This window comes from Emydura macquarii, unplaced genomic scaffold, assembly GCF_026122565.2.
Source record: "Emydura macquarii macquarii isolate MOO-44397 ecotype Brisbane River unplaced genomic scaffold, CSIRO-AGI_Emac_v2 contig_3343, whole genome shotgun sequence".
NCBI classification, from domain to species: domain Eukaryota; kingdom Metazoa; phylum Chordata; order Testudines; family Chelidae; genus Emydura; species Emydura macquarii.
Window position 1 is genome coordinate 3,208,301 of NW_027133480.1, and position 22,817 is coordinate 3,231,117.

Consider the following 22,817-nt stretch of genomic DNA (forward strand, 5'->3'; position numbering starts at 1 on the left):
GTTAATGCTGAGATTTTGTGGGTATCCTCCAGTTTGACCTCTAGGAAACTTTCATATAGGAACTCTCCGATTCTCTGCCTCAGATTCCTGGGCAGAGCAGCTGTGTTTCTGCCCCTGTTATAGGTCACTTTCCCACGCCAATTGGCAATCACTTGAGCAGGGACCAAAGGAATGAACAGTCGTGAAGCATAGGGACCTGGCTTGAAGCTACTTGCGTGGAGGAGATGCATCCTAGCATCCTTGCTGACTCTAAGGAGCGAGATATCTGCTTCTATGGCTCCTGCCTGTGGAGAATGGTGGCACAATTTGAAGTTTGTTTTCCCTGTGTACCTGCATTTATGCCCCAAGTGAGCACCCACCCAGAACCTTGACCTACTTGGATGGTCTGCCCCTCCCCACAACTCACCAGTCTCAGGCTGATCAAGGAGCTGTACTCTGTACAGAGGGACAATGAGAATAAGGTGTGATTCACAGTGATTCGTGTTGATTCACAATGTACTGTTAGGGCATTCACAATAATGGTTTTGTTCATTGTTTCATGTTCTTACACAGATATGACCTTTGCAGCCAAGGCCCTTACGCCAGCGAACTGCCTATGACTGATAAGGAAGCGACCACAGAGAAGCAAAGAGGAGATGTTCCAGGAACTCCTCTTGTCCTCTGAGGCATCCAAAAGAGAGAAAAGGGCATGGAGACAATCGATGTCAGAATCTCAGAAGATGGACAGACAGGAATGGAAGGAAAATCAGGAGGGAATTTTAGCTGGGCACGAGTGCATGATCAAGGCCGTGGAGTAGCAGACAGAGCTTCTAAAGACCATAGTGTCATTGTAGATACAGTTCATGCAAGCTCGGTCTCCCCTTCAGCCGCAACAGAACTTCTTTCCCTGCACTCCACCAACTCCCCCTACACATTCCTACCAAAATCACGGGCCATCTCACTACTCCCTCCATTCCATCCCCTCAGGTAGCTATGAGAACAATAGCTGGACTTACATGCAACTATCATAGCTGACACTGCCCCCACTACTTTCTCCCCTCTAGGATTTGTTTGTATTGTACGATGTTTTGTGTTTAAAAGTAAGCTCTCAAAACAAGAAGCACTCTTTCTTTGTTTTAAACATGATAGGTGCACATATCACTGACACACATGTACAGCTATATAGCGGTCATAGAATGTCACAGCGCAGTTTCAAAAAACACCTGATGGGTTCTCATTGTCAAAATGGGCTCTCAATGCCTCCCTTATACATATGGCCCCCCCATTGTGCCCCTCTAATACCCCTGCCATCTGGCTGCTCATATTCAGATGCAAGGCAATCCGCCTCTGTGGTTCACCCAGAGACAAACTTTTCATCCTTAGCTTCACATAAATTATGAAGCACACAGCAGGTGGCTAAAGCCACAGGTATATTGTCCTCATTTAAGTCCAGTCTGCCATAAAGGCATCTCCAGCGTGCCTTTAGCCTGCCAAATGCACATTCAACAGTCATTTGGTACTTGCTCAGCCTGTTATTGAAGCACTCCTTCCTGCTGTCTGTTGCCTGTGTAATGCTTCATGAGCCATGGCATTAGTGGGTAGGCTGGATCTCCCAGGATTGCTATGGGCATCTCAACATCCCCTATTGTAATCTTCTTATCGGGGGGGGAAGTACCTGCTTGTAGCTTCCGGTACAGGCCAGTTTTCCTGAAGATACGAGCATCATGCACCTTTCCTGACCAACCCGCATTGATATCAGTGAAATGCCCATGGTGATCCACAAGCGCTTGCAGTACCATAGAGAAGTACTCCTTCCTATCGACGTACTCTGTCACAAGATGTTCCAGTGCCAAAATTGGGATATGTGTGCCATCTATTGCCCCACCACAGTTAGGGAATCTCATTGCTGCGAATCCATCCACTATTTCACACACATTGCCCAGAGTGACAGTCCTTCACAACAGAATGCAATTAATGGCCCTGCACTCTTGCGATAACACAGCTCCAACGGTGGACTTGCCAACTCCAACCTGATTAGTGACTGACCAATAGCAGTCTGGAGTTGCCAGCTTCCACACAGCAATAGCCACTCATTTCTCCACCAAGAGGACAGCTCTCATTCTGGTGTCCTTGCGCCACAGGGCAGGGGCCAGCTCCGCATAGAGTTCCATGAAGGCAGCTTTGTGCATTCAAAAGTTCTTTAGCCACTGCTTGTCATCCCAGACCTGCAGAACGATGTGATCCCACAACTCAGTGCTTGTCTCATGCACCCAGAAGCGGCGGCTCTCTGCATGTCACTCAGCAGGTCAGGCTCCTTGGATTCCTTTTCTGATTCAGACCTCATGATGTACTGCATGATAAGCCGTGATGTGTTCAGGACGCTGAAAGCAACAGTGGAGAGCAGAGCGGGATCCATCTTTTCAGATAGAAATAGCAGGTGCACAGTAAACAACATTGAAAAAATGGCGCAAGTCCCTGCCAGCAACGCAATGAATGATGGCATGGAAATGCAATGAACCATGAGACATTGAGCCAGTGCCCATGCTGCTCCGCACTCTTCTCCCCCATCCCAGAATTCCTAGCAGCAGAAGCTGCCAAGTTGCAAAGTGGAATAGCTGCCCACGATGCAGTGCTCTCACTGTCGATACTTCAGCACCAAATGTGGACATGTTTTTGCGACAAAATGGGTGCTGTGTGGACAGGTTCGAGCGCTGTAATTATAGCACTTTTTTAATCACCAAAAAAGCTACTGTAGACAAAACTTCCTAGTGTAGACAAAACCTCACTGTATTTGTTTCTCACGTGCTTTGCATTGTGCACAATCCTCTTATCTGTGTAGAATGGTTCTGAAGACACATACTTTGTAATTCTATTAACATCATGCATCTATCCATCGCTGGACAACGATTTATAAATCAATAAATAAATAAATAAAAATTAGCCACATTGTTAAAATGAGAATCATTTACCAGTTTATGTAAATACCATAAACTGTTTCTTCACTTGAATATTGTCAGGTATCATATATATGAAACGTTAGATTTAAAAATATATGTTGTGTCCTTTGTCTTTCACACAACTAACAGTGCACTTCCCAGCACTCACTGAAAACACCTTTTTCCCAGTGTGACACTTCAAGATTTTGGCATCTATCTGACCATAGAAGTTCCATGCTTTATATTGAGCATGCCTTCACTGGAGTTAAAGCAGTAAATGTTCATTCTTTAGTTTCTGGAACCAGTACAAAGTTCACTAAATATACTTACCTCAAGATGCAGGGTTAATAGACAACAAACTGTTGAAAGAAGATAGAAAAATGGTCATATTATACTCAAATCAGAGACTTATGTCAATTCAAAATAATTCTCAGTCTCTTAGAAGGGAACATAAGGTTTATTGCTTGTAGTCAAAAGTGTGCCTGAAGGTTGTACTGTGGAAAGGTGATCTCCGTGGGTAAAGGGGAGGGATCGGAGCCAGTCACAGATCTTTTAGAACAGTAGGCAAGTGAGGGAGGGTGGAGCAGGTTGAGTATCCTTACCTTTATTTGACTTGTTGGGGAGAGATTGAAATCTGTCAGGTTCTCTTTTCCCAGACAGACAAAGTGGGAGCAGACTGTCAGGGAAATGAGGTGGAAAGTGGTCATAGATTTTGGTTCTTGCCAGCAGAAATGACCTCTGAATGATAAAGTCTTATACTTCATTGTGAAATGTAGTAGAAGTTGCAGTTTCTTTTGGTAACTATGTGTTTTTATTCTGATTATCAGTACATTAGCAATTAAAATATCTGAATAGGGGCATGCATAAAGGGGGGGAAGGAGGGGCACGCCCCCCCTCAACTATTGGCAGGGACACAGAGTTCCTCTGGCCCCCGGGGCCGGATCGGGGAGAGCGAGCTTCTCCAGCCCCTGGGGCGGGGGGGCCATTTAGGGAGGGCAGAGGAGCACCTCCCACCACTGAGTTTTGTACTGGAGGTCTTCTCGCATCCAACCCCAGACAGAGCTCTTAGCTGCAGTGCTGGAGCAGCCAGATCTGCTCTTTTCTGGAGCTCACCCACTCCGCCCCCTTCTCTGTGTCCATCAGTCAGCAGCAGTCATACAGAGTGACAATCCTTAACCAATAGTAGTGGGGCAGAAAGCAGAGCCTCTGGGGATGGGGCAGGCAAGGAAGAGGTGAGTCGAGGGGGAGCACAAGGTCCCTGGTGGTGGTAGGAGCACTGGGTTCCCCGCAGTGTGGATGAGTACGAGGGAGGAGCACAGGATCCCCAGTGGGGCCATGGGCGGAGAGCGAGCTCCTCCAGTCCCAGGGCCTGCAGTGGGGAGAACAAGCTCCTTTGGCCTTGGGTCTGCGGTTGGAGTACAGAACATGCCCCTCCAAAACGGGTCACATTTTGATTCCTGCACCCACATTTACATCTGGGTATTGTTTTGCCATGATAAATTACTTCTGTAAAACAGTTCTTTCAACTAATAACATTATACAGAAATTGAACATTATTCTGACATCATAATGACCCTGAAATACTATAAGCAGCCCTTTCTTGTCTTGGATATGCCTAACCCCATGCAAGTAAACTTGGTATAGTTGGTAATTGTGACAATTACATCACAAACCTTGAAATCTTGCAAGGTAGGTGTTGCAATTGCTCAAGCTGTATGGGCAGCTAACACTTAGCTGGTTCATCCATGAATAGAACACCTGTGAAGTCATAACAAATTAATGATGCTTTACTCTGGGTCTGCTAGCAATAAAGCAGAAATAAAGTTGGTTAGGAATGTATTTCAACAAGAGTTGCATTAAACACCTTTGACATTGATCCCTGGCAAAATAGCAGAACGGCTGTTACAGGCCTCAATTAATAATAATATAAAAAATTAAAGCAGAGTAATATAATTAATGCCCATCAACATGGGTTTATGAAAAACAGATCCTGTCAAACTAACTTGTATCTTTTTTGATGAGAATACAAGTTTAGTGGATAAAGGTAATAATGTTGATGTAATATACTTAGACTTCTATAAGGCATTTGACTCTGTACCACATGACATTTTGATTAAGAAAATAGAACAATACAAAACTAATATTGTACACACAATGGATTAAAAGCTGCCTAACTAATTGGGCTCAAAATGTAACTGTAAATGGAAATCGTAGAGAGACATTTTATTTCTAGTGGAGTCTCACAAGGATTGATTCTTGGCCCTGTGCTATTTCACATTTTTATCAATAACCTGGAATACATAACATTGTTGATTATCAATTAATTATCAATTCATAATCTGGAGGATGGGGTAGATTATACCCTCAGCAAATTTGCAGATGACACTTAGCTAGGGGGAATGATAGATACCCTGGAAGGTAGGGATAGGATACAGAGTGACCTAGACAAATTGGAGGATTGGGCCAAAAGAAATCTAATGAGGTTCAATAAGGACAAGTGCAGAGTCCTCCACTTAGAACGGAAGAATCCCATGCACAGCTACAGACTGGGGACCGATGAGCTAAGCAGCAGTTCTGCAGAAAAGGACCTGGGGGTTAGAGTAGATAAGAAGCTGGATATGAGTCAGCAGTGTGCCCTGATTGCCAAGAAGGCTAATAGCATATTGGGCTGCATTAGTAGGAGCATTGCCAGCAGCTCGAGGGAAGTGATTATTTCCCTCTATTCGGCATTGGTGAGGCCGCATTTGGAGTATTGTGTCCAGTTTTAGGCCCCCCACTACAAAAAGGATGTGGAGAAACTGGAGAGAGTCCAGCGGGGGGCAACAAAAATGATTAGGGGGCTGAAGCACAAGACTTCTGAGGAGAGGCTGAGGAAACTAGGCTTGTTTAGTCTGCAAAAGAGAAGAATGAGGGGGGATTTGATAGCAGCCTTTAACTACCAGGAAGGGGGTTCTAGGGAGGATGGCGCTAGGCTGTTCTCAACAGTAGTAGATGACAGAACAAGGAGCAATGGTCTCAAGTTGCAGTAGGGGAGGTCTGGGTTGGATATTAGGAAAAGGTTTTTCACTAGGAGGGTGGTGAAGCACTGGAATGGGTTACCTAGGGAGGTGGTGGAATCTCCATCTTTAGAGGTTTTTAAACTGTGGCTTGACAAAGCCCTCGCTGGGATGATTTAGTTGAGGTTAGTCCTGCTTTGAGCAGGGGATTGGACTAGATGACCTCCTGAGGTCCCTTCCAACTCTAATATTGTGTGATTCTATGATTATTACTGATACAGTTTGCAGATGAGACAGAGATTAGGAGAGTGGTAAATAAAAAAGAGGACAGGTCACTCATATAGAAACAGTGATCTGAATCACCTGGCAAGCTGGGTTTAAGCAAAGGATATGCTTTTTACGAAGGCCAAATGTAAAGTCATATATTTAGGAACAAACAAGGTAGCGCATACTTACAGGGTGGGAGTCTCTATCCTGGGAAGCAGTGAGACTGAAAATGACTTTGTGGGGGTCGTGGTGGATAATCATCTGAAGATAAGCTTCCAGTTCAAAGCTATGGCCAAACGGGCTAATGCAATCACTGGATGTATAAATAGGGGAATCTTGGGTAGGAGTAAGGTTATACTACCTCTATATTTGGCAGTGCTGTGACCAATACTGAAATACTGTGTCCCCATTCTGGTGTCCACAATTCAAGAAGGATGCTGATAAATTGGAAAGGGTTCAGAGAAGAGCCTTGAGAATGATTTAAAGGATTGGAAAACATGCTGTATAGCGATAGTCACCCAAAGCTCGATCTCTTTAGTTTAATCCAGAGAAGGTTAAGGGTTGACTTGATCAGAGTCTGTAAGAATACATATGGGGCCCAAAAGTTTAATTATGAGCTCTTCAGTCTTGCAGACAAAGGTGTATTAAGATCTAATGGCTGGAAGTTGAAGCTGGATAAATTGGGTATGGCTACACTGCAGTTTGGGCGAGGGTCTGGATAGACAGACTCATGCTAAAAATAGCAGTGTGGATGCTGTGGAATGGGCAGTGGTTCGGGCTAACCTCCTGAGTACAGACTAGGGATTGGGTGGCTAGCCCGAGCTGCTGTCCAAACTAGTTTTGCATGCTAGCTCAGACAGAGCTAGTGTGTGTGTGTCTGTCAGATTGGGAGGCGCGCTCTCAGCTGCCGTGTAGGCATACCCGTTCAGACCGGAACTAAGGGGGCAAATTTTTAACAGTGAGGGTAATTAACCATTGGAACAGTTTGCCAAAGGTTGTGATGGACTTCCCACTACTGGCCAGTTTTAAATCAGGGTTGTAATTTTTTTTAAAGATCTGCTGTGGTTCAAGCAGGAATTAAGGGAAGTCCAATGATCTGTGCTAAATGGGAGGTCAGTCTAGAGGACCACAATGATCTGTTCTGGCCTTATACACTATGACTCTGTGAATAACATTAAGACATAACGTAATTATAGCAGTTCTAATAATAGTAATAAGAATGCCATGTTTTCATGTAGACTAGTTTGAAAACATGTTGGTCCAGGCACTCCTTAAAAGAGAATACACACGGGTAATTAAAATCCTTCCCAAGTATGATGGGTTCAATTTTTTTTCCTAATAATAGTACTGTACTATCCAGCAGTTTTTATTTGTGGATCTCAAAACACTCTACAAAAGCGGGTAAGTGTCATTATCCACACAATACAGATAAGGAAACTGAGAAATATTAATGTGATGTGTCTTTGCAACCATTTTTCTTTGGTTTGAATCCATGTAAGTTCTCTTGTTTACTAAGTGATGCTTCAGTTTACCATAAATGCAGCTTACTGTGATCATTTTTTATTCTTTTATACAGTTAGGGAGATCTTCCCAGAGTGGCACTGCTAGTCTGCCTGATAAGAGCCACAGTGTATAGTTCCCCACAAAGGTCCACTTTAGAAGTATACCTTCCCTTTTAACTTTGTTTGAACAAATTGCTTACATTAACATTTGTATAAATGTCACTACTCTACCTAGAAATATACCAAAACCAAAAATATACTTTCATTCTTCTATAACACAACATACGGAAATGAAATATATTTAGGACTTCATTAATTTGTTATATAATCTGTTATATATATCTATATATCTTTTTTAAAAAATCAGCTGACTTGGTTTCGTAAAATGTTGCAGTGATGTCTACTGGTCAGAGCATAGGACTAGATGTAAGAAGACGGGTACACAAGCAGCTTTCTTTCTAAACATGTTTCCACTGGTTCAGAGATCCAGTACTCACAGACAAAATGTGGATTTGTGAGTCATCTTTGAAAAATGTAGTGTATTTATCACTGAATGAATTACTCATCTATAAATTCCTTCACCGCCAATCTTCAGAAACCTGACTGCTTCATATGTTTTTTCTAGTTGAGGCAGACAGGGTTGTTTCATCAGAACCAATGGTGAGACATCTGCTTCAGGTTAATATACAAAAGAAAGAAGGCATATATTGTCCAGAGAAATTGTAAAGGAGAACAATACATAAAGTCAAACTTTGTTGGAACACTTAGCATTATTGGATCTGGATGGGTAATCACGTGAGGGGAAGAAGCAATCTTCTAATTATGTCTGCAGCTACAGAAAAACAAAACATTTGTCATTTAAATTGTTATAAATGCTGCTACCTTTATTTCATAGAGATAAACTCAAATGTTTTATTGGTTCGATTTGTTTTTATTCAGAATGGCAGGATTGGGTCCTAGGACTATGAGAGCAGCATATAACCAGTAAAAATATGACAAATATTAACCTTTTGTTCTTAAATTCTGCCACCATTTCACTAAAATACTTTCACTTCTGAAGATGCTATTGAATTTACTCTCAGATTTTATATTGTGGGAATAGCTATCTATGTTTTAATATTGAAAGCATATATGTAGTTTTTACCTCTGTTCCCCTTTATAGTATAATAAGGATTGATGTCTTGCTACTAGAAGCTTGGGGAAGTTCTGTCAAAATCATTTTAAATGCTGCACAGACACTGATATGACAAAATAATAGCATTGATTCTAATCTACTGCATGCTGACCAGTGGAGAGTACTTGAGCATAATGTTCTCTCAAATGCTATGAAAAGCCTGTTAGCAGAAATGAGTTTTTATGCTTCTAGGGACCTGAATTATGTGAATACAGAATGATTTCTGTGCCTGCTTTGTGGCATGTTTTGTAATTTTGTCTTAATTTTTGCAACATATTTTGATTGATGATTGCAGGAATCTGTTATGACTTGAAATCCACACTAATGTATTTTTACCATGAATTAGTGATAAATATGTGTTTATTAGATTAACCAGAATATTGTATGCTCACCAAAAAATGGCATTTTGCCTTGCAAAAACAGCATGCTGTTTCTTTGTGTTTGTTTTAGCACATACTTTGTACCAGTGGTTCTCAAACAGTGGTTACTGAACCCCTTCCTGGGAACCTGCAAAATGAAACATTTAGAGGCCAAGCAGGAGAAGGATTTCAGGGGGGAAGATGAAAGATTCTTTTTCTTAGAAAGTAGTCCACAAGAATGCAAAATGCTGGAGATCCTCTGCTTTATACCATATTGGATTGTCATTTTGCTCGCTTAAGTAAAATATGTAAACTTATTTGTCAGCATTACATTGAATAGACTACTTGTCTTTTAATTCAGGTTTATATACTGGCCAAGGTTTTCAAAGATGACTAGCAATTATTGGGTGCTGAATGTGATACTTGGACACTGAACTTTAAAGGGGATTTCCAGTATGTGAAAATCAGGCCCCTTTCAGGTGTCTCAATTAAGATATCTAAAACTGACAGAGACAGTTTCACTACTCCCTTTTGAAAACCAGGGACATTGCTTTCCAATATATGGATTTATTGTTTAGTAGCATCGCGTATCCACTTCTCATTCATTTTTCACAGATGTAAATAATGGCATCAGTTACAAAATAGTGTCATCATAACAGCGCTATAATTAAAACTGAAATGGCCCTTTAATTCTAGTCTTATGTTTTCATTTGTTTATAGATTTCTGTCCAGATGATAATTTACAGATTAATTTATCAGAGTGGTTTAAATCCAGTGGTAAATTTTTGAGAGAGTCTAAGGAAAATCAGATGTGTTTTTAAAACTGATCCTAATTAGGGCCTTCCATCACTACTGTAATACAAGTAATAATAATAATGGAGCATCCCTTCATTCTGTTCCATTTCTTTCAAGTAAGTTTTCTCAGTGCAGATAAAAAGTTTAATGATTCCACCTTGAGTTTTCTCTGGAAACTGCTAGACACTATTTAAAGCAGAGTATCTTGGCACAAGAAAGAATTTTTTAAAAATATGCTGCTTCTCTCTCTTTGGGTAGGACCCAATTTAGTAGCTGATTTGGTAGCTGTTTCAGACTAATGGATAAACTTCATGTTAGAGACCAGTTTACAGGTGCAATATACATAATGATCTATTTGTTTACTACTTTATATGTTTTTCCTGATACTCAAGGCAAAGAAAATTCTTGGTTGACCCTTGGGAAATTGGCTTTTGTCTTGCAATCTTCTAGTGACATTGGTGAAGGGAAATTTTTTTGAATGAAAATGGAATTTACCCTTTGAACAATAGTTTGACTATTGAGTCCTTAAAAAATGTAATATTTACTACATTCTGATGATTCATTGTCCATACACAATTTCTACCTTTTCTCATTTAAAAAAAAAAAATAGAAATTTTAACAAGTTGTGAATTTAGATACTGGAATTGCATTCTTAAAAAAGAAGATGAAGAAAATCACTCTCAAATAAAATATGTAGTCCAAGTAATGACAGAATCCTTTATCAACAGAAGTCAACAATATTTTTTTTAAAATAGGCTGAGTTATTGATCCTTTGCCACTGAGAGCTTATTAAGAGTGAATTACTCTTGCTTATATTAAGATGTGGTTGCAGATATAGCACATTACAAAATACTGTTTTGGGAATCATAAGCTCTCTTGCCTCACTGTACCTACTTTATTGATAGGAGAAAAGGATTAAGATAGCAGCTCTGGTGGCTGCTAATTTTGTGGGGAAAAAAATAATTACGTTAAAAAGTGATACAAAATACAGTAAGTGTACTTTGCTTTATATTTTACGCAATGATTATATTAATCACTTGTGAGTAGTTCGTTTATAGTGTTTGGTTTCCTGCTTTGTAAATATGAAAGCATGTGAAGGGCTTGCAATGTACACCTTGACACCGAATGAATAGCTAATAATTGCAAAGGGCAACAATAAGTCCCATATGTTGCCCTGTCCTGTACTTGTTACATAAATGTAGGTCTGCAATTACTCCTACAATAAAATTGAAATTGATTTTTTTAGAAAATTAGATTTTTTCTTTGTAATGCCTGGAGTGATCTGCAATATGAGATGACAGTATTTTCTGAATCCAACTAAACATTAAAAAATCAACTCAAGATAAGTGTTTAATATTACTTGCTATTGCTATATAGATAATAGGCTATATGAAATAGGCTTAACTATTATAAAATTACGTTTGCAGTATTGTTGTAGCTGTTGTGTTGGTTCCAGGATATTAGAGAGACAAGGTTGGGGGATCAGAATTTAGTCCAATATAAGATATTATCTCAGCCACCTTGTGTCTCTTTTATAAAATTATAATTTTAGTCAGCTTTGTAATTAAGGGCACATGGTGCTAGCTGCAAATGGAAGAAAATCTTAACATTACTAAATGTAAAGACATATGAAAAGATAAAATATGTCTTTTCAGTCTGAAGAATTTTATAGGGATGATCATTTAAATTAAAATATCATGGTCAAATATAGTTGGAACACACATGCTCCTTAAGTTTCGAAGTAAATAGAAATGGCTGAAGCTTTATAGAGTATTTTTAACGTTTGTATGTTTTTCTTCTTTATATATATTTTAAGATGGCGCTGATGAATTTAAGATTAAATAGTGGAAAAGCCCCTTTCTGCCTCCAGCCCCCGAAACCCCTACTCCCTTAGAATTAGAATAAAGATGACCTCTGTCCCTCTTTGATCCTGCATTCAGGAGGAAGTAGTGTGATAGAAACACATATTGGTCAGATGGCATGACACAACCAGTGTCATTCAGATGTTTTGTTTACTGTTACTTATACTCATTTTATGTTGCATCTGGTTTTTGCCTTATACAAGTTGGTTATGGATGAACAGATTTTTGGATGGCTAAAGGGCTCTGTGTTCCTCTTAGGAATGCCAGTTTTAGTTGAACATATTCCTGGAGCCTTCTTCACATGACATAATCTTTATTCCTGGAGACTCCAGGACAATCCTGGAGGGTTGGGAACCCTAGTTCCTCTCCTTGTGGAAAATGTAGCTAACATTTTCAGCTGTTAACAGGCATCCCATCTCCTCTTTTTGACTTTGAGGTTTTGTGTTTTAAAATTATTTTGTATGGCTTTTGTTCTTTTCATTTTGAGTATATTGTTTATTTGTATGTTGTTTTTGTGTACCATGTATGAGTTACTTTAATTCCTTGAGGAGACATTATTTCCATGGATTTATCTGTATTACTGTTTAAATTGTACTTAGTTGGATAAAGGACTATACCCTATTCTTATGGATCATTGCTGACCTGTACTGTTTGATATATTTCATTCTTTACCTTGTATTATGCTAATTTCATATGTAGTGTGTTTGTTCCTGTATTTTTTTCTCTAATAAACATTAGTTTACAAAAAGGAAAAGCTTTTATAGTTCATATGGAAACACAACATTTAAGTATAATGTATTAACCTTTCATGTGTCTTTTCTAACTCTTGCCATGTTAATTAATGATATTTTTATGTAGTTATCTTTCTCTCCAATGACTCATCTTCTTTTCTTGCTTATCAGCATGATCGTAGTAATTCCCACAGACAAACATTATGCAGTTACAAAGAGAGGATTATGATCTCTTGGCAAAAGCTAGAGGTATTGGAATATGCAGGAGAAGGCTCATGTTTACAAACATTAATCTTCAATAATTAGCTTTTTAATGGGGAAAAGGCCACCAATATACATCAAATATAAATTAATTTAAGGTGAACTTCATTTCTAAATGTTGATGCATCTGAAAAGTGCATGTTTAAATCCATAAGGTTTGACTGTTTTCCCAAGTTAGTCTTCCATTCCAATACAAAGTTAGTTTATCTGTTCTCTTGGTACAAAATTCACCTCTCAGTTGTTGCCATGGTTCATAATAATTTAAATTGCTAAACAAACAGAATGAGATTAGCATACCTATGTGAACAAAGTATTAACCAGGTACAGAAAATATGCTATGTTTAAAGAAAAAAGCAAAGGTCAGATGTGTACTGATGAATTAACAATTAAGGTCCTCAATCAGTAGAGAAATTATATATATACTTAACTTTGAGGATTTTTAAAAGATCAATTATTTAAATGGTCAAGTACAGAAGATACATGTGGGAAAATATATCTAATCTCCTTTCTTTTCTTCACCTCTCCTGAATATATATGAACCAGGCATTTGTGGAGGAGATTAAGACCTAATGTTATCTTGAATCTAGCCCTAACTGGCCAGTTAAAAACAAACAAACTTTGGCCTCTATGGCACAGAATCACCACATTATTATATTGGACCCTTCAGGGAAATGAACCAAATATTTATTGGATTTGGTCTCTACATATCAAACCCTTTTTCAGTGTCTTTCTTTATGTACATATTACACAGTCTCTCTTGACAATTAATATTTTTCCTTTCCTGTTTCCCATGAGAGGGTCCCCTGTAAATTTCCTTTCAACTAACATTATTTTATATCCCCATCTCTTGCTACCAGTAAGAGAGAGTAACTGTAAAGGTCTTTGACGTAGTTCCAGAGGGGTAGCCGTGTTAGTCTGTATACAGCAAAAACAAGGAGAGTTCTGTGGCATAGCAAAACATCCAGTCAGCTGGCTGTTCCCTTTTCTTTTACATCTCGTAATATATCTAATCTATATTTGTGTAGTATAGGAAAATTAATAAGGAAAAAGTCATTCCTTCCTCCATAGACAAAGCCTGCTAATCTGCAGAACAAGTATCAGGTCTGCTGCCCCGAAGGAAGGGTATGAGAAATGTGATGCAAGGAATCGGCCCGTTGCATGTGTTCAGAAGTTTGGGGACAGTGTGTTTGTGTGGTGGACCAACAACTACATAGATACACAAGCCAAACCTCTTATATGGCCTGAGATTTGAACTCAGTTACTTGAGCTCTGTGTAGCAATGCAGATTTAAGTGGCAAGCAGTGAAGGCCTTAAATGGCAAGAATTAATCAAAATCATGCTTAGAAAGAAATAGAGTTTAATCAAAAAATAATTTCTCGTGTTCTATTACCACTCAAATTGAATTTATATCACACTATACATGAAATAGAATAATCTTGAAACTAGCAAAAAAAAAACATTTTAATATGAAATGTGGTTAAGGGTCTATGGAAATCAAAGAACATTACCTATTTATTCTCTATCTTTCCTTTGAATTTTGAGAATTTTTTAAAAATTAGACCTATTTGTTGATTCATTAAGAATCACTCCAAAGGTTTATGTTCTATTTTATCATGACCAGTCCGCTTAACATATTTTTAACAGGAGATATTAGAATAAGTATACTAAACAAGTAGAACTGTTGATGATACCTTAGATTTTCTAGTACCATTAGGGCTTTTTCTTAGCAGAAAGTAGTTTGGAGTCACTATTATAACTTTTCAGTGCATAAAAATTTAAACACTGGCATTTTTAAAAAAAGTGACACTTGCAAAACCTTTTTCATGGGTTTAGAGATATATTGTATTAGAGGATATTTTTGATTGATTATAATACAGTGCTTTTTTCATTAATTAATATGGTCATTCTTAAAGAGATGTCTTCATTGCATACTGTTCTGACTTGTGGATACCAGAGCTGGTAATGTGTTTGTTAGATCTGGTAATGCAGAAAAGGTTTAGAGTGCCGAATAGTTTTTATATCAAAATATAGTCCAAAATCAGGACTGAAATGCCTGATAAAGTACCGAAACAAATAAATTAAAGCTTTACATTTTCATGCACTTATATATTAGGTATGTCTGAAGTGCCTATTGACTAGCACCAGACTATGCATGGATCCTTGGATTTCCATTAATGATATGTTAATGATAAAGTTTTACTTTGACTAGTCTATTTTATTGACATACCAAAAGAAATTGTTGGAGCCCAGTGACACATTTTGGTATCAGGTACTGTTTAGCTCCCTCTATTAAACCATTATCATCATCAATAATATTATTTCAATATTATTAATAGGGGAACTTCGTTGCAAGCATGACAGCCATTTTAAGGCAAATGGAAGACTATCACTATGCTCATTTAATCAAGACTTTCGGAAAGATGAGGTCAGATGTTGTGGTAAGTTTAATTTTGGCACCTTTACCCTTTGTCGTATTTGTCTTAGTTTCTGTGTCTGTTAGTATTTGATAAATGCAGTTACAAATTTGAAAAAATGGTATTTGATTCATATGACTTGACACAGAAAAGGATCAATGATGCATCCTTGCTTTGTCATCTTCTGAATCCAGAAACAGCATGTGCAACTTTACTATTATTATACCAATTGATGAAGTAATTGATCTCAAGCAATGTTGAAATCTGATGAACATGCTTCTAAAATATTGGATTTAGGGTAACACAAAGACAATCTAAGGTATTCCATGATCCATTTTATAAAGGAAGTTTCCTTACTGAGTGAATCTGTTACTCCTCTTTATAAATAGTTTTATCCCCTAAATATCCCAACTTTATCTCTATCTTGACTTTGTTTAATTTTATTTATAGAACTGCCATTTTTAAGCTTTCTTCAGAACATTTTAAGTTTAAAGATGCAATCAATTAACAATCAACAATAATGATTGTGAAGCTCATCAATTTTTTTGTAATCATTTTTTAACTCCAACTATGATACAACTTAATTAGAAAGAGCATATCAGAAAGTAATTTATAGCTAAGCAGATAATTCTCTAATGACCTGGAACTATCATTGCCATATGGCGAGAGAATGATGCAAAGTAGCAACCAAACTTGTTGGCTGAGATCCATCAAGCAGCAGATAAGCTGAGATCTGATCAACTGTTGTATTACAAATTCTTACCTAGGAGCTGTGGACTCCCATGTTAGAGCATTTTAAGCAGTTCTAAGATATACTTTAATCTACAGAACTGCCTTTATTTACTATATGCAGTGACTTCAGAGATGTTAACGGGTCACCCTACCTTGAATGATCCCTTACAGTTTATGCTAACTACTTATGCTAAACTATCTGCTCCACCTTACATTTTGTGGTGGTGCTGGGAATACCTTTCCCTAGGGTGACCAGATAGTAAGTGTGAAAAATCAGGATGGGGGTGAGAGGCAATAGGTGCCTATATAAGACACAGCCCCAAATATTAGACTATCCCTATAAAACGGGGACATCTGGTCACCCTACCTTTCCCAGACCTGAAGAGCAGCTCTGTTTGGCTTGAAAGCTTGTCTTTCTCACCGACAGACATTGGGCCAAAAAAAGATATCACCTCACCCACCTTGTCTTTTTATTCACAGTAGTGAGTTAGATACTAAAAGAAAAAACAAGTTTCTTGATTCGTGGCAACCTCAGCATTGTGTAATTTAATATTCTTGCCTGAACTTTTATTGAAGCTTGACGGGAACAATATTGGTGCTTTTCTTGATATAACAATGCACTCATCTCCACTGCTGTATAACTCATTTTAGTGTGCTTTAAATTTTTATTTTTGAAAAAAGAAAAATAGAGGGAGTAAAAGAAATAGCTCAGCATAACAACATACTACTCTATAGTTACATCTGCCTGATTCTTCTTCAAGTATTGTCCCTCTGGGTGATCCATGTCAGGATGTGTGCTCGCCTGTGTGCTCTTGATTGGATATTTATGTCAGCAGTGTCTAGGCACCCTCATGCTGTGATAGGGTATATACAGACAGGTGGACCCATCGCCACTCCAGTTCCTTCACAGCCATCTGCAGCTTGAGATGGGGTGTCATGATGTCCATTAGTCAGCTATGTCGCTTGCTACATCTCACTTATTTTCTCTCATTAGTTATTTTCTTTGTTTTTTCTGTTACTTAGCACTGTTATTGCTTTTGGAAAAGCGGGTTTCCCCCTTCCCCTTGCTTGCCAAGTGGGGCTTTTATGTTTTCCCAGGCCTTGGGAAGCCGTGGGCTTCAAACCCTGTCAGATCTGCCACAGATTTTTATACTTACAGCTATAAACATTCAAGCTGCCTCTGCTGCCTGGGAGAGACTCACATCCACACCAAATGTGAGCTCTGTTCAAGATTTAAAAGCAGATCCAAAAAATTGAGGGAGGGCAGACTTAAATTCCTGCTTATGGAGTACTCCTTGAGACCAACGGGGTCCAAACCACCTGCTGAAATCAGATTCACTGAACACTTACGCTTCAGTGGTAAGCAGAGACTATGAGGGCTCCATGGTGCTTCCAAGACCCTCTAAGAAGAAAAGACTCCCTTCTCCAGAACAGGAGAAGAAAGGTCTCCTTCTTGATCTAAGTCTCAGGAGACCTCACGTCCCAATGCAGGACACGTACTGTTGAGGTTCCCACTCCCTCTGGTATTGAAATCATGATACTGGGTAAGAGGACCATGTTGCATACTGAAAAGCTTTATAGAGTGGCACCGGCACTAGACTTAGTGTTTCCAAAATCCAGAGCCACGCTGAAATCCACATTGGTACCCGTCTTCCATAACTAGAAGAGAAAGGCACACCGATTGCACTTTAGAACAGACTTCAGTAGCACCTGACATTCTGACAGCTAAGGAGCCCCATGCATAGTCTCCCATATCTTCTAGGTTCTTATCTACAAAAGACCTATGAATCCTTGAAAAGCCCAAATCACTGATGCTGAGAGTTAGTGAGAGATAATCTCCACTGGTCCTGACTCATCTCTCAGAGCCTATTTACCCTCCGTCTGTCCACATATTCAACTGTGACAGATCTTCTGAAACCAACACGGTCTCTTCACAGACTCTTTGAGGGTATTGAAAAATCTTTCCAGCTGTTACCAATACAACATTTTCCAGTACTATCTTCTCCTCCTGCCCTTTCTAACCTTTGTATCAATGCAAACACAGAACTGTTTCTGTAGCCTGGTTCCAACTTGGTCATGGGTACTGCCATCCTCGCCCGCCATGGATACATGGGATGATGCATTATCTGACTTGGAGGTGTCTGTACAAGGTTCATCTACCTTCCAACTCTTTCTTTTGAGGTTCACACTAAGGGGACACAGCTTGCAGGAAGCACACCCGGCTAGGATAACCTTGGCGTCCTGCCCCTTTCCCTTATATCCCACCACAGTGGCTTTACTGGAACCTGTGGATTGTTTTTCTCCCACTTTTATAGCTTTCCAGAATTTCCTATAAACTAGCAAACATCCTAATACAAATGTTGCTGTCAACAGTTTTGAGACACTCTTTTTGGAAAAAAAACATTTTTTGAACAAAAATGTTACTACTTAAGAAATGTTGTAATATAACTGTTGATCTGTACATGATAATTTGTGCTAATAGGGAGTAATATATATGATAATATGGTAACAAATGTTAAATGTGTAATATGTTAATGCTAAATAATTATATGTTAAATTAACATTAGAACATAAATTATATGACTGGATATGTAATGGTAATGGATTGTAATTCATCTGGTGAAAAGAGAAAAAAGCAAATTAATGGCATAGTAATGACAATGAAAAAACTGGTTAGTATTTTAACGTCCACAGTATTTAATAGAGTTACCAGTTGAAAATACTAGTATGAACTTACAGTATGCAACATGTAATAATAAATCAGTACTTTTCCTTTTTGACATGGCTAGTAGTATTTTATTTAAATTATTTATTTTTTGTTCAAGGGAAAGCATTCATATTGCTTGTTAGTAAGAGGGAGAAGTTAAGTTGCTATTCTTATTCAAAAAGTATTTATATTGGCTTAACTCTGAGAAATCATTTATTCTTTTACAACACTATCATTTTAAGATACATCATATAATAATGAATATTGAAATGAAGGCTTAGATTTCATATAAGGAGAATTGCCTACCGTGGCATCAACAGTGCTGAGGGTTGTTTTGCCTTTCCTATGTTCCTGGTTCCTTTCCTCCCTATGTGGTTAGCATAAGACCTTCAGTGCAACTACTGGAGCATATAGATGTGCCGCTGAGCCATGTACCCTTTTGGTGAAGGCTTGTAGAGTTCTGCCCTGAGGTCTAAGAAGAACTTTTCAACCCAAGGCTTTGGCAGCCTTTCTACCAGGGTCCTTGAGCTCACCCTTGGGAGTTTGGGGATCACAAAAGATGAAGAAGTGACTTGGTCACAGTCCATAAATTTCTACAGACAGAGATAATTTCTGATTGTTATCACTCTGTGTGTTAGATTAAATAGCCTTGTACACAGCCTATAGCTGGATGTTAAAGCTAGACAAATTCAGACAAGATATAACGTGTAACTTTTTAAGTGAAGGTGAATTACCATTGGAACATCTTACCTCAGGCTATGATTAAGTCTCCATCTTTGAAGTCTTTAAATTAAAATCAGATATCTTTCTAAAATATGTATTCTACCCCCAACCCAGCTTCATGCTGGAAATACCGGGTGAAATTTTATGGCCTGTGTTATGCAAAAGGTCGGAGTTAAATGATCATAGTCATCCCTTCTGGCCTTGAAATCTATGAAAAGATGAGCTAGGAAAGAAAAGGTCCATTCTTAGACCTCCCCAAAGGATGTCTTTCATAGGAGTGCTCCTGAACTCTGCTTACTGTAAGAGGCTGAGATGATTGAGGCTACACAGCACTTTTACAATGTCAACTTTGAACTTTGAGTGTCATGAGAAGGTGTTTGTGTGGCCCTAGTGGACATGACTTTCTAGAATGTGCTGGAAGCTCTTCAGAGCTGGGGCACACCCCAAATCGTGAACATGGAGAGGCAACATTCTTGACAGAGAAATTCACAGTTGCTGTGGTAACGGACTATTCTCCCCTCTCGGGATGTCTCTCATACCCCATTATTCTTAGAGATTTGGGGTCATCTAATTTGAATAACTATGAAGTAAATACTACATAGAATCATGACAGACTCATTTGCATATGGCATCATCCAGTCATAGACTGTATTGTGCTCAGTATTTGATTTCTCATATCACCTGGGCAATACAAAATACAGTGGTATTTAGCAGCACTTTCACCTGCCTCCTGAAAATCTGGTGACCAAACATACGTAGAGAGTATGTACAGATCAGTAGCCCTAGCTCCTAAGCCCAAAACAGGAATGTAACTAGAAGAAAGGTTAACTTGATGCTGAGGAATGTGTGCATTTTCAAAAGATAAGAACTAAGTATTGATTCACACTTCCCAATCATATGTGGGGCACTAGTGGAGTATATTTACAGCTCTATTAATTTTAACTTTTTCTGAGGAAGAACTCCCCAAAGATAGTTAGCCATATACTGTACCATGTCATTTTCTTCTTCAGCATTAGTAAGATCTTCACATCATAGAATCATAGAAAGGTAGGGCTTAACTATCCTTAAAGTTAGAAAGTTTTTCCCTAATATATAACCGAAATCTCCTTTGCTGCTTCAGTGGACAAAGAGAACAATTGATCCCTGTACTCTTCATAACAGCCCTTAATGTATCTGAAGACTGTTATCAGGTCCCCTCTCTGTCTTCTTTTCTCAGGGCTAAACATGTACATTTTTTAACGTTTCCTCATGTCAGGTTGACTATACCTTTTGCATGTTTATTGCTCTCTGAACTCTCTCCAGTTTATCCACATCTTTCCTCGGGTGTGGCACCCAGAATTGGACACAGTGCTCCAGCTGAGGTCTCACCAATGCCGAATAGAGGAAAACTGTTATGCCCCATGTTTTACATATGACACTCCTGTTAATAGAACCCAGAATAATGTTAGCCTTTTTTCCAACTGCATCACATTGTTGATTTGAATTCATTTTGTGATCTATTATAGCCCCCATATCTTTTTCAGCAGTGCTACCACCTAGCCAGTTATTCCCCGTTTTGTAGTTGTGCATTTGATTTTTTTCTTCCTACGTGATTTACTTTGTACTTACCTTTATTGGATTTCATCTTGTTGATTTCAGACCATAGTTTCAGTTTAGTTCATCACAGTGATTTGTAAATCTGTAATTTAAGAACTGTTACACTTATTATACCATGGCATCTATATTACAATTTTTATTGCTTCTTCAAAAAAAGGAAAAACTAGTTTTGTTTTATACTGAATATTTTCTGTTATCATGAGGGTTTTTTTTAATATATGGCACTTTGGATTTTAGACAGTTTGGTTTGCTCTTTGCACTGAAGCTTTTTTTGTTCATTGAAGCTTTTCAGGGTGTTGAGCAGAGGCCCTACATTGGTTTAGGTCTGCCCTGTAGGCACTGAAGATTTGACCATAACAAACTATATTATTCTGATTTAGGAATGTATAGTGATGCCAGATTTGCTATGTGGTATCTTGAATCATCTGCTCTTTATAAAAGTGGCTAATGCATCATCATCCAGAATTCATGAACTTAACTCTCTGGTACAAGCTTCTCTCTACTCATTAGTCCCACACTACTGCTGTGTGGTTCAAAGTTCTTGCACTTTGAAACAGCCTCAATCTGAGGTTATCACACTTTGCTTGTTCAGGGAGTTCCTTGTATAATTAGTTAACATCATCCATTATTGCCATTCAGTCTTGTCTTTGCATATTATTCCACTCAGTCCATAGTTTATAATGCTGATTGAATCATTTTGGAACTCATTTTGCCTGTTCCACAGTATGTCTCAAACTATTGCGATTGTAAATTCACAGAAGGCATCAGAACCAATTGACATTTCTTTAGGATTGTCTTACATCTTGGATTTGTAAAATGCATGTTTGTCTGTTCTAGAGTATAGTTGATCTGACTCACAAAGACGCTTTCAATACACTGTAGATATAGATTGCCCTAGGGTCTATGCAACATGTGGCAGAGCTTGTGACAATGGAAGACTATTCGAAAATGAAATTTTAGTTCCAGATGATGTCAGATCTCAAATGTTCTTCATGCTTTCTACTAAACAGATGGGTAAAATAGGTTCTATCGAGTTTCTTCTCTGCTGTAGGCCTAAGATGGTAGAGGTCATTCATCTTAGTTTAGGAATCTGTATGAAGGGGATGTATTAGGATAGGAATATTTTCATTTTATACAACTTTGAAAATAGTAGCTGTCAGTAGTTAGTCTAAATGAGGTGGAATGTCATCATTTTTTTCAGGCTAGCAGAAGGTTCTATGTTAGTATTTAGATATGAGAAAGGCTATTTTCATAATATCCTTTTATTTCACCCAGGACATCTTAGTGATTTAAAGTGCCATCAGTAGGCCAAGCGCATTGGCTAGTGATTCTAGGAGGTCATGCATTGCTAGGTAAACAAGGGCAAAGGATACATTTCCTTTACCTAGTCAAGTTGTGCATATTTTGGCTGACTGATACACAGCCTGGAGTATGTGATTGACCTTATACTTTGCTTTATTATAGACAATTTAAAAAAATGTATTAAATATTAATCTACTAAAGCCAGGAGTTCCATTGTAAGGTGTTCACTTGACATGATACAACGAGAGACTATATAATTATTTATGTAAAATTCTGGATGCCCTAGAGAAAGTTTAAAAATGCTGATTTTCTATTGTTAGTATCATATACATTTTTCAACATTAAGTGCATTATGTTAAAGTGTATCAAGCAAACATATTATGTATGTGTGAGGTATGTATATTTAAAATCTGTTAATCCATCTACATCCGTTCCTTTCCCTTTACCCCCAACCAACACTGCCTTCCCTTTGCTAGCTTAT

General features: G+C 38.5%; 1 protein-coding gene across 4 annotated transcripts in view; it reads left to right on the top strand.

Annotated features, from left to right (window-relative positions):
- Positions 1–22,817, top strand: part of DOCK1 (dedicator of cytokinesis 1) — a 525,973-nt gene that overhangs the window by 276,876 nt on the left and 226,280 nt on the right. For all 4 annotated transcript variants that reach the window (XM_067533435.1, XM_067533436.1, XM_067533437.1 and 1 more), the window contains exon 28: positions 15,199–15,300. In XM_067533435.1, the coding sequence (XP_067389536.1) occupies positions 15,199–15,300 (102 nt within the window). The remainder of the gene's footprint in view (positions 1–15,198; positions 15,301–22,817) is intronic.